The sequence below is a fragment of the Columba livia genome, chromosome 7 (assembly GCF_036013475.1).
Source record: "Columba livia isolate bColLiv1 breed racing homer chromosome 7, bColLiv1.pat.W.v2, whole genome shotgun sequence".
NCBI lineage: Eukaryota > Metazoa > Chordata > Aves > Columbiformes > Columbidae > Columba > Columba livia.
In genome coordinates this window covers 21,732,907-21,749,338 of record NC_088608.1, presented here as the reverse complement: position 1 = coordinate 21,749,338, position 16,432 = coordinate 21,732,907, and the positions used below count along the sequence as shown (strand labels likewise).

The 16,432-nt window shown below is 37.3% G+C and overlaps 2 protein-coding genes across 13 annotated transcripts in view; one reads left to right on the top strand and one right to left on the bottom strand.

Moving 5' to 3' along the window:
• Nucleotides 1-4,836, top strand: part of SLC25A12 (solute carrier family 25 member 12) — a 50,139-nt gene extending 45,303 nt beyond the window's left edge. For both annotated transcript variants that reach the window (XM_065068727.1, XM_065068726.1), the window contains exons 15-18: nt 842-980; nt 3,280-3,438; nt 3,629-3,719; nt 4,235-4,836. In XM_065068727.1, coding sequence (XP_064924799.1) covers nt 842-980; nt 3,280-3,438; nt 3,629-3,719; nt 4,235-4,445 — 600 coding nt within the window. In that variant the 3' untranslated portion in view covers nt 4,446-4,836. The remainder of the gene's footprint in view (nt 1-841; nt 981-3,279; nt 3,439-3,628; nt 3,720-4,234) is intronic.
• Nucleotides 4,837-6,592: 1,756 nt separating this feature from the next.
• Nucleotides 6,593-16,432, bottom strand: part of DYNC1I2 (dynein cytoplasmic 1 intermediate chain 2) — a 29,888-nt gene continuing 20,048 nt past the window's right edge. For all 11 annotated transcript variants that reach the window (XM_065068732.1, XM_065068728.1, XM_021291644.2 and 8 more), the window contains 11 exons: nt 15,620-15,709; nt 15,197-15,359; nt 15,005-15,104; nt 14,351-14,476; nt 13,246-13,392; nt 12,805-12,918; nt 12,296-12,429; nt 11,131-11,275; nt 10,166-10,306; nt 9,035-9,160; nt 6,593-8,335 (listed from right to left, as the gene is read on the bottom strand). In XM_065068732.1, coding sequence (XP_064924804.1) covers nt 8,222-8,335; nt 9,035-9,160; nt 10,166-10,306; nt 11,131-11,275; nt 12,296-12,429; nt 12,805-12,918; nt 13,246-13,392; nt 14,351-14,476; nt 15,005-15,104; nt 15,197-15,359; nt 15,620-15,709 — 1,400 coding nt within the window. In that variant the 3' untranslated portion in view covers nt 6,593-8,221. The remainder of the gene's footprint in view (nt 8,336-9,034; nt 9,161-10,165; nt 10,307-11,130; nt 11,276-12,295; nt 12,430-12,804; nt 12,919-13,245; nt 13,393-14,350; nt 14,477-15,004; nt 15,105-15,196; nt 15,360-15,619; nt 15,710-16,432) is intronic.

Genomic DNA, 16,432 nt, shown 5'->3' with positions numbered 1-16,432 from the left:
GTATTTGGGCAAGGAGCCGTGTGTCTGTAACATACATGCTTTCAGGGCATGCACGTGAGGTGTTTGGATATGTAAGGGCTTATTCAAGCTTTGTGCAGAGGGAGTTATTTTAGTTGGTTAACAGACTGATGACTGAAGTTACTATAAGGAGAATATTAGATATGTTTAATTATGAGTATTCCACTGTTTTTACAGCATGCAAAGTTCTGTTAAGGAGCTCTCTAGTACCAGTTTGTGGCCAGGAGCTACTCCTTGCAATATTACCATAGGCCATTGCTTTGTCTCCCCGTATTTTCCCCTTACTAAACGGCTCCCATTTTGTGGTGGTTTCCCTCTTTTTGCTGACTGTCCAGTGCAGCCTCTTCAGTCAACCAGGTGACAATCAGTGGAGATCAGTGTGAGGTCTTAGAGTCCTCACTGCTATTTTGGTAGTGCTTTTGTGTTTGGTGGAAAAACGGCATGCAAGGACTTGTCTTGTTGCTTGGTGCTTGTGCGTTATTGTCAGGCAGGCGTAAGGACAGACCTTTCTCACTCTCTTCATCACATTTGGACATACGCTGTATAAAAGGCATTTATCCTAGGTACTGGTGTTATGTACTGGTTACTGGAATTAGACAGGAACCTTGCATCGTCTTCATTCTAGAAACTGAATTTAGATGTGCTTTATTCTTTTTCAAGTTCAAACCTACATCTCTTGTTTTCCAAGACATTTTATTTTCTGTGTTATTTACCTGGTAGATCAAAGGAGTTGGTACTTCCTGGGATCAGGCTGCTTGCTGGACATCAATTTTAACCTTATTTACAAAATTTATTTGTATTATGTCTCTTTTCTGTGTGACAGGGTGCCAAAGCATGTTTCCTCAGAGACATTCCCTTTTCTGCAATCTACTTTCCTGTTTATGCTCATAGTAAACTGATGCTTGCTGATGAAAATGGCCATGTGGGAGGGCTTAATCTCCTTGCAGCTGGAGCCATTGCAGGTAATTTTGCAGAACGTTTTCCAGAAGTAACTTCTTTTTCTTTTAGTGAGCAATATTTAATATTCATTCAGTAGCCCCAACTGAAGGAAGGGTACTGTACCATTGTATCTGATTTAATCTAAATTTGATCACTGTTATCCTTAGTGGGAGGCGATGTAATTTTGATGAGAGCTAATTACATTTGCATAATGTGGATAAACAGCGTAATGCAGCTCAGCAACTTGTAGTCAAATTTGATCTGTCTGTCTCAATGGGGTTTTACTTGTTACTGTGCTCTCAGAGTTGAAGGCTAATTTGAATCTTTGATGAACATTAAATGAGAGATCATAAGAGCTAAGAAGAAAATGACTTATCTAGTTTTGGATTCCTGAATTACTGAGAAAAAACTTTGTTTAAATGTATTTGCTAAAAATAGGGCATTCGTTTGTAAAGAAGGTGAAGTTAAGGTATTATACTCTGAAATTTTAAATATTTTAAGGCGTCTCAAAAATGTTAAGTAGAAAGAAAACAGGCAGTTGTGATAAAAAGGTCTTTTTTACTATCTGGCAAGCAGTATAAAAATACCAGATGTAAGAACTGTAGTGGTGGATATTTAAAAATGCAGACAGAGATGCTGCACTGCTGAGGATTAGATCACTGGGATGACAACCAGGTATCTTCAGCCTCTCAATGGTGAATGATTCAGTGTTGGAATCTGTGCAGTTTACAAACATTGTTGGGCTGAGCAGACCTTCAGTGACTTGTTGCAGCTGTAGGGAATCACGATCTGTACATCAGTCATGAGCCGGCTGTGTGTAAAGAACAGTTTCCCGTACCGGACTTGATGCCGAGCTTGGCCACACCTGCTCTTTGCCACTTGCTGTGTTCCTCATGCCAGAGGGAAGGGAGAGACCCGCTAAGAAACCAGTAACAGATTTGTAGCCCAGCTTATTCTCAAGTAATGCAAAGCTGCCAGAAATGGCAAATTATTTAGCTTACTGCACTCATAGAAGCACATCTAAATCTTATTTAACTTGTATCTCATATAAAGACTTAACTTTCTTTATTTTTAGATTGTAAACTTCACAGCTTCTCTTCATGTGTTTCTGGGTCACTCATACTAAATGATGAACCTATTAGAAATGTGTGTAAATCTTGTGGGCCTAGTTTCATAGTGTGTACATGAATCTGCCTTTCTGAATTGCAAGTTTCAAATTCCTGATTGCTTGCTCTATTCTGGTTATGCACACACAGTGGAGGGAAGAATCTGGTCTGAATGCATCTGCCTGTAAAGGAAAATCTGCCTATGGCTGCTATTAGTGTGTGCTTGTAGGTGTAACTACATTGCTTCTGTTTTCTTTTAAAACCTCCTGAAGTGGCCAGCAGCGCTTTAGAGTTTATGATCACTTAGGTAGGCAAATCAGCGACTTGTTAATATTTTTAATTCAGTAGTAACCAATTGCAAAGGTTCAACAGAAATCAAAATCAATTCAAAATTCTAAGTCAGAAGATGTAACAGGATGAAATTTTTGTAACAGGATGAAATTTTTACAGTATTCAGAAGTATTCAGAAATCTCTCAGGTAAACACAGCCACAGACTGTGGAGTACGTTTCTGAAAACTTTCTCCTTTCCTTTGACTAGAAAGCTGAGAGTGGTGCCTTGGAAGTGGAGATTTGTTCTGCCATCACTGTTGGCTAATCTCACGCTGCTGGTACCAAGCAGACTTGTAAAACACCTTCCTTGTCCTCAGTCTGTTTGTGGCTTTGCCTACTGAAGTAAGCAGCATCTATTCTCCTACAGAACAGTCCAGACAGCAGTACAGACAGATGTCTGTAGAGCAAGTGTCCTAAGTAGTAGTTTTCTTATGAATGGGTGTGTAGGATTTGAGTTCCCAAATCAATAATCTATGTAATTTACAAAATATGTTGTAGAGTATTAGCAAATACAGTGAGGCTGCACAAGCAATTTTAGTCATGGGTATTGCTTATTACATGTATAGCGTTTGTGTGAATTTAAAAACGCCTCTTATCTTTTTGAAACTACTGTTAATGACAGACTTCTAGAAGACGTTGAGAAAATTGCTGTTGATAGTCTATTATTTTATTTACTATCAGTTATAGCCTTTAAATTTAGAAGAAACTCGAAACTATCATACCACACGCAAGCTTATATTATATATCAAATGTAAGAACTTGCACTTTTAGTCATGTCTGATCCTTGCAAAAAATCTTCAAGTTTGCAGTCGTATTTTTCAGTTAGAAGTGTTCCATCTTTTACAAGACACTTTGTGCAGATTAAATGTGGTTTTCTTGTAAAAGGTGTGCCTGCTGCGTCTTTGGTAACCCCTGCTGATGTCATCAAGACAAGACTGCAAGTGGCAGCTCGCGCTGGTCAGACAACATACAGCGGAGTTATTGACTGCTTTGGCAAGATCCTAAGGGAAGAAGGCCCGTCGGCTTTTTGGAAGGGAGCTGGAGGTGAGAAACACATTCTGAATATTAAGGCAGACCCCCAATCTGCAAATTAGCACTTGCGTTGTTATGGACTCAAATTTCAGCAGTATTTACAAGGTCTGATTCTGAACATAACATCTTGTTAAAAATGTTCAGCTTCGCTCCTGAGAAATTCTTTTCTTCCTTTGACACTATGATTTGTAATATTTAACAGCTCGTGTGTTCAGATCTTCACCCCAGTTTGGTGTTACTCTGGTCACTTACGAACTTCTGCAGAGATGGTTTTACGTCGATTTTGGAGGCCTGTAAGTCAAATACTTGCTTTTTAGCTTGCACAAAAAAAAAGCCAAGTTAAAAATTTAAGTATGTTTTTTCATGCATGGGACCACTTAAACTTGGTGACTTAAGAGCACCTGTACTTAAAATCACAGTATGCAAAAAATCCCATCCTTATATAATTGAAACTTGCATGCTACTTCTAAGATGAAGAGATAAAGAGCCATCTCATGTTTATTTTAATACATCACATAAGATTTGTATTTCCATTGTAGCAAGGTATTTTGTTCATTTTCCCTGTGTCACTGGAAGTTAATTTACAAAGCTATCAGTAAAAATGTAACTTCAGTCTTGCCCTTGATTTCCCATTAAGTAGCAGTCTGAACTTGACCGTAGCAGTGAATTAATTAAGGTCAGCTTTGACAGTCTCCCATACTCACACAAAAGCCTAAAGTATTTAGTCTAGATTTCATAGAGTTATTCAGACTTAAGAAAACACTTCAAATAAAGGAAAGGCTTTTTTTCTTTTTCTTTTTTCAAACAGCAAACCTTCTGGATCAGAACCTACCCCAAAATCTCGAATTTCAGATCTTCCTCCTGCTAACCCTGATCACATAGGTGGATACAGACTTGCTACAGCTACGTTTGCTGGTATAGAAAATAAGTTCGGTTTATATCTTCCGAAGTTTCGATCTGGCATCACTCAGCTCAAGCAAAAAGTAGCAGCTGAACCCGGAAAAGATGTTTCGACCTAACAAAGTAACGCAGCGGGAAAAGTTCAGGAGAGTAGTACTGTATTTTTTGCAGTCAGCTGCATGTTCTAGCTGAACTGAGCTTGCAACTCTATTTACTCCTTTCTAATATTAATACATACCTGCAGTTGTTTATTTGCACATAAGGAACTGACTGGAGCGGTGGTTCTATGCCTTGTTCTAACCAGCGGCATGAATCTGTACCTAGACTTTGCCTTGCACAGCTTGTGTTCAATGTTACTGTACATATTGTACATCTTTGTACAGAGACATCATGGCATCTATACACGTACATTTCTATAAGGGGCATTGCAGTTCAAAATGGTTGACATGTACAGAATGTTTTGAAGGTGTTTTGTTAAAAATCGTGACAATAAAATATTTAAAAACATAAGTTACTTCTTTGTGTTTATGGAAGAAGTCCTGTGTGATTTTTTTCTTCCCTCCACAGATTATGGATCACAGATTAAAATTTAAGATTAGATGCACCCATTTAATGAACATCCAGTACAGGACATAGCTTCTGAAGGATGCAGTTCTCTGCTAGGTACAGCAAAGGTTTTAAAATGCAAGTAAGTGTAAGAGAAGACAGTGATTAGATAAGCATATGCAAGATTTTATTTTTTGCAGCACTACTTTGTAACAAGGAATTTCCTCAAAATACATGGTAATACTAAACCTGTAATAGATCTTACCTCTATGGTAGCATATTTAAAAAACAGAGAAATATCTGCCAGTTATTAGTTGACTCAAGAAATTTTACGGGATTTATTACTCAGTGTTTTTTTTTTCCAGAATGGAAAACCATTTTATCAAAAAAAAAGAAGACATTCTCTTTATTTTTAGATTGTTTTATTATTGAAAGATCAGGTCATTCTGCAGGGGGAAAGACTTTTATATTCTTTTTAAATACAAAACTGATTGTTTAGACTTCCAGTTGAGTGGACTGCTAAGTAAGAGGAGAAAGGAAAAGCTTGAACTACTTCTGACTTAGTGTCTGCCAAAAGTTTATCGGATGTGATTTTTAAATGCAAAAATCTCAGAGGAAATAGGAGAGTCTGGATTTCTACAGTCCTAGAAGAAAAATAGTCCTACCCCTACAGCCAGAGAGGAGATGAGTGGGTATAAGAACCTCTTATATTTAGTTTTACATGTTTCTTTCAGGGCTAAACGCCCCGGAGTACAGAGCAGCACAGCAGTATAAACAGATTAATTGTTTTCTTGCTCAGGTGACAGCAGGCCAATATGAAGAGTTTTGGTCAGCTTACAAAGAAATGGCTTCTTAAAAACTGAACACTACAAATGCAGACAAGCCCTCCTTCGGTTCTGGCCTCTTGGCAAGATGCAAAAATCTTTTGGTGCTGTATAATATTTAGTGAGCTAGAGGTTACAGTACATTGTATTTGGGAATTTGATCACTGTTCTGCAACATGCGTATATATAACCCTATTAGAAGGCCTCCTGTATATTTTTTTCCCTCTTCCAGTTTAAAGAATCAGCTGTTGGGTGCAGTTTTCTAGAGACAGGCTTCCCAGGAGATCTCTCCCATATCCATGTATTTTGTTCTGTGCTTTTCTAAATAGTGACAAAAATAGTTGGGACCCACTGGCATTTAATCATAGTCACAGCTTGTTGACTGACGTGATCAAGGCCTCAGGAGACTTTACAATGCAAGACAGCATTTGTATTTCTTACAGGTCCAAAACTGGACAGTCTGGCTCCCAGGATGGTCATTTACAGTATCTAGCATCACTGTTGGTCTCCTAATGTTGCAGGTATGGGTTTTACACCATTTTTAACCTGTACTCAACTATTTTGAGAGGGAGGAACACAAGCAGGAGTGACTACAGCATAGTTTTGTTGAAAATTATTGAAAGGTTGAAATTACCTAAAACTAATGTCATATGACCTATGTGTTCATGCCACAATCCATTGAAAGAAAGTCTTATTTACGGGATTGCTGAAAATATAAGTCTGAAGGAAATACATTATTAAATGAGAATTAACAATTCTCAGGAAAAAAGCTAACAACTAAAGAAAAAACACACACAAACCCCCAAATCAACCAACAAAAACAAGACAACACCACCCCCTCTGCCCCCGAAAACAAACCCACAACCCAGATAACAGAACATTCTGCTCATTAACAATTCTTGTGCCTGAAAGGTGAAAATCATCACGATGTGCCTGTTCTTTATTTGGTTCACGTGTTTCTCAACTGAACAGCCAGCCGCTGTTGTGAGGTTGAGAAAAACATACAAGGTAAATGCCAAACTGAACAGCAAGACTTTGCATTGAAAAGACAGGTGGACTTTTGACAAGCCAACAACAATGGAGACCTAAACACATTTTACTTCCAAACCCACTGGAAAAGAGAAACTCCTGAAGACAGAACTGCCTGTGCCTCTGAGTTGCTTGTAACAGAACTGAGATAAGGAGAAACACAAAAAAACCCCAGTTTAAACAATGAAGAAACAATAAGAATACTTCTCAACATAAAGCTGATTAAGGAATATAAACCTATTTCCTACTTTTAAGCACATAAAACAGCTCTTCTGGCACAACTATAAGCTTGTAGTGGATTAAGAATACCAGAAACAAATCTAGAGTCCTAAGTTAAAGCATCAATACTAGTTTAGTGCCTAATTAGTACAAGTCAGAATACTTACTAAAAAACAATCCTAAACAATTCCCTCCCCCCAAACCAGTGTTGATGCAAAACTTTGTAATGTCTTAAGAAAGATGTACTCAAAAAATGTAAGCTTTCACAGAAATTGGAACCATTCTGTTTCAAGCCATTAATGGGTTTTGTTTCAATAAAAATGTTAAAAAGTAATGAAAACATCTTTCTTTAACTTGAAATGGAAAATTAGTAGCAAGTCTGTAGTTGACAGAATGCAAATCATCATGCTTTGGAAATTAAATCAAAGTCTAATTCCTTATCCTTTGGAAAAGAAAAATTTCACAACAGTAGCTTGTTTCCCTTTTGGTTGACTGCCATGGTAGCAAGTGGAGGTTGGGGCAGAAAACTCTGTGGTGTGTGCAGTAAAATGAAAGCAGCAGCTCCCAGGAACTTTCTACTCTGAAACCACTGAGGGGACACGGATTAGGGGACAGGGCAGCTGACAAGTGCTCATGTAATATTTATTTATTAAGCAGTCTCACCTTTTAATGCACCAATCTAAACATGGTTTTAAATATGTATTTAATTAATTCAGGTCCAGTTATCGAAGAAGTTTGTAACTACAGACAAATTTTTATTCACATATATTACTTACTACAGGAGCCTGGGGCTTATCTATGTATAAACAATGAAACGTACTTGGAACATACGCATGCATATCCATGGGTAATTTAAAGAGTTCAAAATTAAAGAATGCTGCAGAGATTTATTACCTAATGAAGGTTAGTCAGTGTAATATAGAAAGGTTGGTTTAGAAACAGGACTTTTACTTTTCAGAAGTAGATACCGTTACAAAGTGGAAATTTCAGAAGCCCAATAGCAAATTTACATCAGGTTAGTGTTTCAGCAAAAGAAGTTGCTTGCAAAGTCAAAGTTAACTGTATTAAAAGTTACAGAAATCCAAGAATGTGCTTGTAATATATATATAAAAAGTGACAACGCAAGATCAGATTTTCAGTGATCTTAATACATTTTCGAAGTCCATAGCTGAATGCATATATTCCGTCCTTAAGCTATTATTTGAACTGAGACATGCTTACACGTTTAAGATTTGCAAATCATTCAAAAGTCAATGCTGCTGCCTGTTTTTACAGATCTACGCGGGTATGCGGGTTGCAGCTTCCTCTTCGGCGTCAGCTCTGTTAGCGTTTATCTCTGCCAGTGTTCGACCAAATCGAGTCCACTCATCACTGCGAGGAACGGCAATTTGCTGTTGACACAGAGAATGTTATTTAAACCTACTGATAAATAAAAAATGAGCTCATTTTGAGTGACTGCTCAAGTAATGTTCACAAGAGGTTCCAATAGAAAAACTTGCCTTTAGTTAATGTAAAATTTTTTTAATGAAAATAGTCTGAATACCAAAAGCTCTCACTAAGAATAAAAGAAGCCAGTGTTTAAGTATGTAATGATCCTGTTACAAGCTGCATTGTACATCGCCATCTGAGAGACTCTCTCCAAAGAGGAATACTAATGCCACATCCTCATCCAGTTACATACTACTGGAGTACACACGCTTTCAATAGCAGCAGCTTCCCTACAGGAACGAAGTCTAGACTGCTTCACTGCTCAATCTTTGTTTGGTACTTCTCAAGCTATGGTCAGAATTCACATGTACCACAGTTGCAAAGAAGATAAAATACCTACAAAGAAAAGCATTGATTATTTCATCTTATTTCATCAGTTTTACAATAATGCTTTTACTTTTTGATTGGCTGCCAGATAGTATACTAAAAAGTTATGCTAGAATACCTAAAATAGACACAAAGGGAAACATTAATTTGAATATATAAATTAAATCTTATTCCTCTAATTACAGGGGAAAAAAGTTAAAAGCACATTGCTAAGTAAAAGTTAAAGAAACTTGAGTGTTTTGTAATATACTTTGCACAATACATGGTATACACACCTCTCCCACATCATAGATAACTATTTGTCCCTCCGAATCCCCAACAGCAATCTCTCTCCCAGAATGTGTCCATCTCACACGGTTCAGAGCAGGGTTGCCCTCCACAGTAATGCTTGCTGTTGGCACCTGTATCCATTTAAAACACAATGTTAAAAATGCAGGAGGATTCTATAAGCTATCGATTACAGAATGCACCTACTCCCTAAGAAGCGCCCAGCATTTCACCTGTGGCAGAGTATGCAGATCTCAAAGACTTTCCGTGGCCTTAAACTATCACCAGTGACGCGACCAAACCAACACATCTTCTGTCCCTTGGCCAAAGTACAAACGTGCTCTATCAAAGGCACATCAGCACTCTGGTCATGGGACAGGAGGCACAGATGCGTGTTCAGCCAGACAGCAAGGAGGGGGGCTCTGGGATCTCACAGAAGATTACAACAGAGGGCATGGATCAAATCCGCTGCTTTAGCAGGTCAAATCCTGTCCAAAAGTGAGAACCAGGTGATTCCAATTTGAAGCCATGGGCTGGCACAGGCTCCTACAGAATTGCATGTTATTCTATATGCAGTTTTAAAAAAGATTAAATTTAAGTACTGAATATTTGTCTGTTTTGTTCTCTTGCCTACCTCCAGTAAGTCTTTGAAAAGGTTTATAATATAATTAAGTTTATAACTCACACCAGAAAACCCAAAATTATCTAAGTTTAGAAACAAATTACCATTTCACTGCAGTATTACTATGGCAATAGAAATATGGCAATAGGAGCAATGGTGGTGTGTGGGTAACAGTTTTGTTCACACTGTTAGGTTACAGGCTGCCAAGACCATACTGGGGGACATCTGTAATCACTATCACAACACGGATCAGTGTTACACCAAAAGATGATTGCACTCTTGTTACAGGTAAAACAATTTAATTACCACTGCTATTTGTTATAAGTTTTATTTGTTTCAGTTAAAACCCCGTAATAAAAGACTGATACCTATTATGCAGAAACTACTAAAACTACAGAATGTTTAAAAACAACAACAACACCACCCAAACTAAACCACTATGGTAAACCCCTGACAATTTTTTGAAGTGTACAAACATTTTTGCAGCTCCATATGACTATTAAGCCGACTGCCTCACCTCAGTATCGTTGTTGAGATTCCACAGGTCAAGCCTGCCCATCCCATCCACACAGGCAAACAGGGCAGGGTGAGTTGGAGACCACATCACATCATAAACGTAATCTGAGTTGTCTTCAAACGAGTAGAGAGGTTTGTTATTCTGAAAAAAGCAAACATAACAATGTAATACCCAAACTCTGCACTTCAAAGTTACAAAGCTAAGGGGTAAAGCAAAATACAGACCTTCTGAACAGCATTATCAGCAATAACCAAAAAGTGATTCACATTTTTACTTACTTTAAAAAACGTCTCAGCAAAACCAGCAAAAAATGCCATTATTAAAGGGATGCTTTGCAAAGCATGCAACCTTTTTGTTGGCTGCTACTATAAAACAATCAGTAGCAAGCCAATACTGTAAGAGATTGTAAATTTAATGCGTTAATAATATTGTAAATCAAGGCAATGATAATTCAGTGACAGCACTTCAGGCTGTTACTGGGAGATTCTAACTCCGCTTCATCTGCTTTGCATTCCTCAGGACATCAAACAAACAGCAAAAGAGGTAATTCTGGCAATGGGAATGACAGATATTTCAATTGTGAGCCTCATTGAGTTTACCTGACATAAATTTTGGTGCTCTTAGTCCTCCACAAAATTGTAGCAAAACATTTGCCTTAAGCATAATATGAAGTAGCTTATTTTACAACATGATTTTACATTGTAATCGTTGTTGATAACAGAGGGCAAAAGGATGAACAGAATGGACCAGAAGTATACAAATGATGTACAATCTGAAAGCAAAGCTTTATGTTGTTAACTATAGTTTTGTTCATCAGCTGTCTCCTCGTTGCAGGACTGCTGCTAGGAACCTGGAGAGCATCACACATTTGACTTCAGTTGACTTAAGTTGAGGTAGCTTACATTATAGCACCACCTTGTGTCAAGGACTACGAAGAAAACCACTGAACTATCTATTTAAGTTACCTTAGTTGTCCAAAGCTTTACTGTCCAGTCAAAAGAAGAGGTGACAAAAAGATGTGAGAAGTCTACAGGTCCAACTGCCGCATGGCAGTTGATACCTGTGATTGGTCCCTGGTGTCCTTCAAACATCTCACTGATTCCAGCTTTGCTGTTTTAGAATATATAACCAAGGTTAATTTATCTGGAAACCATACATCTACAGACAGAGATAGCACTGAAATGCAGTTTAAATATAGCCACAAGAAGATTTTTTGCTGCATTGTATGGACATTACCCTGCTGCAAAAGGCTTTATCACAACGGATCACAGAAGATCAGGCTTGAATACGGACCATGACTTCAACATGTATTTCCTGCTAACCTTAAGTGCCATGATGTGCCACGGGAAGAAGAGACTAATTCAGCAGGTACCAGCCCCCACATTTGGCTACACTGTTCTCCAAGCAATAGCTAAAACTTCCATTCATACAAAGAACAAAATCCAGTCCTCAGGAATGAGCATGAAACTCCCACTGACTTAACAGAAGTTGCAAGTACCTTAGGGACACAAGGTACAGACACAAACCCGTAACAGCATATCCCTAATAGCCTCCTATCAGAAGCAATGAAAAAGAAGGGGGAGAACAGATGGGAAAGATGTTACACAAAAGTGATACAATTTTGGGTATTTTGGAACCAAAAAGCTGTGCAGCAAGGGTGATGTGTATTTGAGATGAAACCTGGACACTCAATTATATTTAAGAAAGCAATTGATAAGATACAGTCAGACAATTTCAAAATAGATTGAACAGCAGGAGAAAGGCTGGCCAATTTAAGATTTGTGCGTGATGTTACTGTACAATTATCTACAGAACCGATACGAAGTTTGGAATGTTCTGCTACAATTCAAATGAATAAAACTGCAGTGACCTACACTGTCCTCATCAACACAAACGACTCCTAGGCACACAAGGCAGAAGAGAACCAATTCAATATTCCAACTTCTTCCATTTTTAATGAAGATCTTACTCAGGAAAAAACATGCACTGGAATTTATATACAGCTATTTTGAACTCCTTCAAGACAAAGGAGCAAACATGCCTTATATATAATTTTAGGAGTGTAAAGCATGCAGGGACTTATCCTTTCACTATTTTTGTCTCCTTTGAATAACGAAAGTGTGTATTCACCTGCCGTGACGGCACGCAGTGTACACTGAGCCTTCTTCACTGCCAACAACAAAGTTGTTGACATCTCCAACGGGGAAGGACATGCAAGTAACAGCCACAGCCTTGGACTGTTTGTGAACCAGCTCCATGCTATCCTATAATGAAAATAACAGCAACTTACTATAGAACCAACCAAACAGAACCACTAACACCTACAAAGTAACTTATACATCTCAGTAGTAGGCGGTTTTTTTTGTATTTTACTTCTACATAATTGGGCAGGAATAAGAAAGTTATTTTTATTAAAATTGTGTTTACCACTAACACGAGTGCAACAAATATACACAAAATGACCAAGAGACAATATTTGATTCCATGAGCGGGAAAATATTTTATCCAATATGTGTCAAGCTACTTTAAGTATAATTCTGTGTGTTGGGAAAATGTTCATTAATACTTTTTAGATTCATTAAGTTTTTTACAAAAGATTCGTCTGAAATAGCTACTATACATATCCAAAGTTACCTTACCTGGGGCTGGGAAAGCATGTCCAGACTCCAAGAGCATATTTTCCCATCAGTTGAGATACTAATCAAATTATGAGCATTCTGGGTCCCAACAACATTCACACAGTACACCGGGTGCTAAGAAATGTAAAATACTATCAGAAAAAGGAATTTCCAAGTAACAACCAATTCTGGTATAATTAATATACAGTAAAATATACAACTCCACCATTTAACAAAGCATAACAAATTGATCATAGTAAGTACAAAGAATACTCCCCTACAGAACTGATACTTGTTTTTCTGACACTGATTTTTATGAATAGCCCGATTCTTCAGTGACAGCATTGGAAAAATATGGACATGAACATTTAAACATCATCAATCAAGCACACTGGACAGAGCTTCCTAGAGGTTAAATACATCTCAACAGGGAACAGCCCTTGAAGACTTTTCACCCCCTACCGTGTGAGCAGCAGCCGAAAGTGGAGTTCTCTGCACTGGGGTTCTCTTATTGCTGCGATTATCCCAGAGCACGATTTGGCCTGAGTACGTGCCACCAACCACCAGATTGGGATGAAATTTTGCAAATGTAGCTGACATCACTGCTGACTGAAAGGAAGAAAACAAACAAACAAACTACACAAAAATGACCATTCAATGATGCTATGTCTAAAACTACAAAAAAAAAGAAAAGGGAACCAATTATCAGAGTAAGTTGTTTGCCTGGATTTATTTGATACACTATTTCACTGTCTAATTACTTAAGGATTCACAAACCCTTTGTGAATGCCCAGTCTTTTAGTTTCTGTTTGTATTCATAAAATGAAGTTCTTTTTTTTTCATATGTACACATTTGTATCCCTCCTAGCATAGTCTGTTAGCAAGGGAAGGCCCAGGAATGCACAATATTTAATAAAGTTTTGCCACATTCTGTGGTCATTTTGTTAGAGAACGTACAGATCCATTTTGATACAATAGTTACTTTTGCAATCTGGGATTTGACAGTAATCTGACAACTCAAGATTAAATTTTGATCCAACTATGTAATTTTTCAGCATTATGGCATTTTGAAAATAAAGTGGCTATCCCAGGTTTGGCATAATGGAAGAGATTTGCACGTTTTTATCTTTCAGAAAACTATTAGTACACCTCCATCTGCCTTTTTCTTGACGCGTATGTTTCCAGTTTTCATCCTTGCTCCATCTCCTCAGGCCATCTTCATTTTATTCAGTAAAGTAAGATCTAGTAGTATACAGTCCCACTCAACCCCCTTACACACAAACCTCCTTTGTGGTTCAACCATTACACAAGAAGGTTGTTGTGTTTTTTAAATAAATTAAAAGACTAAAATCAGTTCTCAAGCAAGACTGAATTCTGAAATATGTCAGAAATTCTGAAATAGAATAATGTTTCTAAACAGAAATCTCTAGCTATCAACATCCATTTGCAAATACATGGGGTTAAAGTGAATGCCAGCCCAGTGAAATCATTATGTTGACAAGCCAAGGAAGGTACATGTCCAAGTTCATAAACAAAAAGCCTTTACCCTCCTGAGACAGAGTCATACCTGACAGTGAAAGACATACTCTGGGGTAGTTTTCTTGTACTTCATATTCCATACAAGGGCCACCCCATCAGGCTCATGAGGTGCATCCTCATTGTTGTTGTAAGAGGCTACAAGTAATTCTGGGTACTGGAAAATAAGTGAAATAGACTCCAAGTAAGCAAGATGACTAGTTAATGGTCCAGGTAATCCTAGAATCTTCGTTGACTTTTGCCAAAACAGGGTTAAAAAAAACCCCAAACAACAGAAGCCACTTGACATTATATATAAATGAGAAATTGTCAGTTAAAACTGTAACTGTTTCAAATTTTGCTCATAAAACATTATTAACATACACATTAGAGTCTTGTTCTTCATAACTTGCTTTTAAATGTAAAAAAAGGTATTTTTAAGTGAGCTTTTTTTAGTGAAGCTACAGTTAACCTCTTACAAAGTAGTCCATAAACAGAAACAAATAGGTCAATGACTTTCTTCATAATACAAACCCTTTGCTATTTTTCACAAAAGATTAACAGCTCTGTTTTTTGCAAACTATGGAACATGCAAGGAACACATTTAGAAATAGAGCCCCTATCAATTGTACTTATAGAAGGGTCAAGTTGATAGAAGTCAAAGAATTTACAAAGATAACTGTTTCATGTAAGCACTGCTTTTTACCTGAGATGACCAGTCCAAACAACTGACGACACGATGCTTCGACCAACGTTCATCAAAAAACTGCCTGTTCAAGGAGAGCTTTGCTCCTGCTTGAATCTCTCTATTAAGGCAATTAGAAGATATTAGCCTTGGATCACTTTTTCAGTTACCAATATTGCACATTCACAGTAAAGTATTCAACATTCACATTACCCTTCCTTGTCTTCTAAGTCTCTTCCACTGTAGTCAAAGAAAATGTTGATTTGCTCAGAAAGGGCTCGTTCGACAATCCTTGTGGAGTGGTCAAAGAAACTTAAAAATTCTTCGGAATGCAAAATTTGTTGTTTTTCCTCTTCTGTAAGTTCATGAGGGGCAGCTGGAAAAGAACTATATGTACATTCTCTGGACTGCATACTTTCATCAGGTCTTTCCAAGAAAGAAAAAGAGTATTTACCATGATGCTGAAAATCTCCCAACATTCATAGATTTTAAACACATTTTTACATTTTCTATTTTGCTAGTTGATAGTTAAAATGTAAATCAAAATAATTTCAAGTTAATGGAAAGAAAATAAGTTTAAAATTTATCAATGCCTTCCTTTACATCACATTCAGAATGCCTTGAAGTGAACTGTACCTTCCTCCTCCTCCTCTTTTTTTAACGTTTTTTCTTCCTCAGGTTCAACTAATGGTTTTGGTGCAACCACATCATCTTCATCTTCCTCATCTAAGGAGAAACATTATGGTGAGTCTGCCAATGTTTTTAAAGAGGAACAGTAACATTCAATATAAATCACAAATAAGCTGATTTAAAATGGTATCATTTAGCTTAAAATGGTTGTAGTTGCAAAATGCAGTCCCCAGGATAACATTATCTCAAACCAATAGATCATTAGAACACCGTCTACACCTGGATTTTAGTTGCACTAAATTATGTAGTTGTGTAAACTGAAATAAGACACACATGAAATTGTGAAGAATCCAAAGTGGAAATCTCTCTTACAAGCATTTATGATTCCGCACAAAACCATGTGGTGGATGTGTGTTCTGTGTAACATACTGACACATTAATGCTGCAGCATAAAGAAAAACCAAATGTCTAAAATAGTCTACAGAGCAGCTGCTTACTTGTGATCTGAAACCATCAGAGTCTAATGGGTCTTCGCGTGGCATGAAGATGGCTTACATTAGCTTTCAGGTTGCTATTCTGAGAGGCAAATTTTGCTAAAGATAATAGCAGAGAGATTACATTTTTTCTGTCATTCTAAATGCAAGTCTCATCATCTGTATCATGTTTGGCAATGAGAACTTTACAGTAAAATGTGTTTTCCCTAATTGCAATGAATAACATAAAATGCTAATGTTCAGGAATACTGACAAGGTTTACAGCACTTTCTGCATTTCTACATTTTATTCTTTGAATACTGTAAACCAGAAAATAACTTTAAAT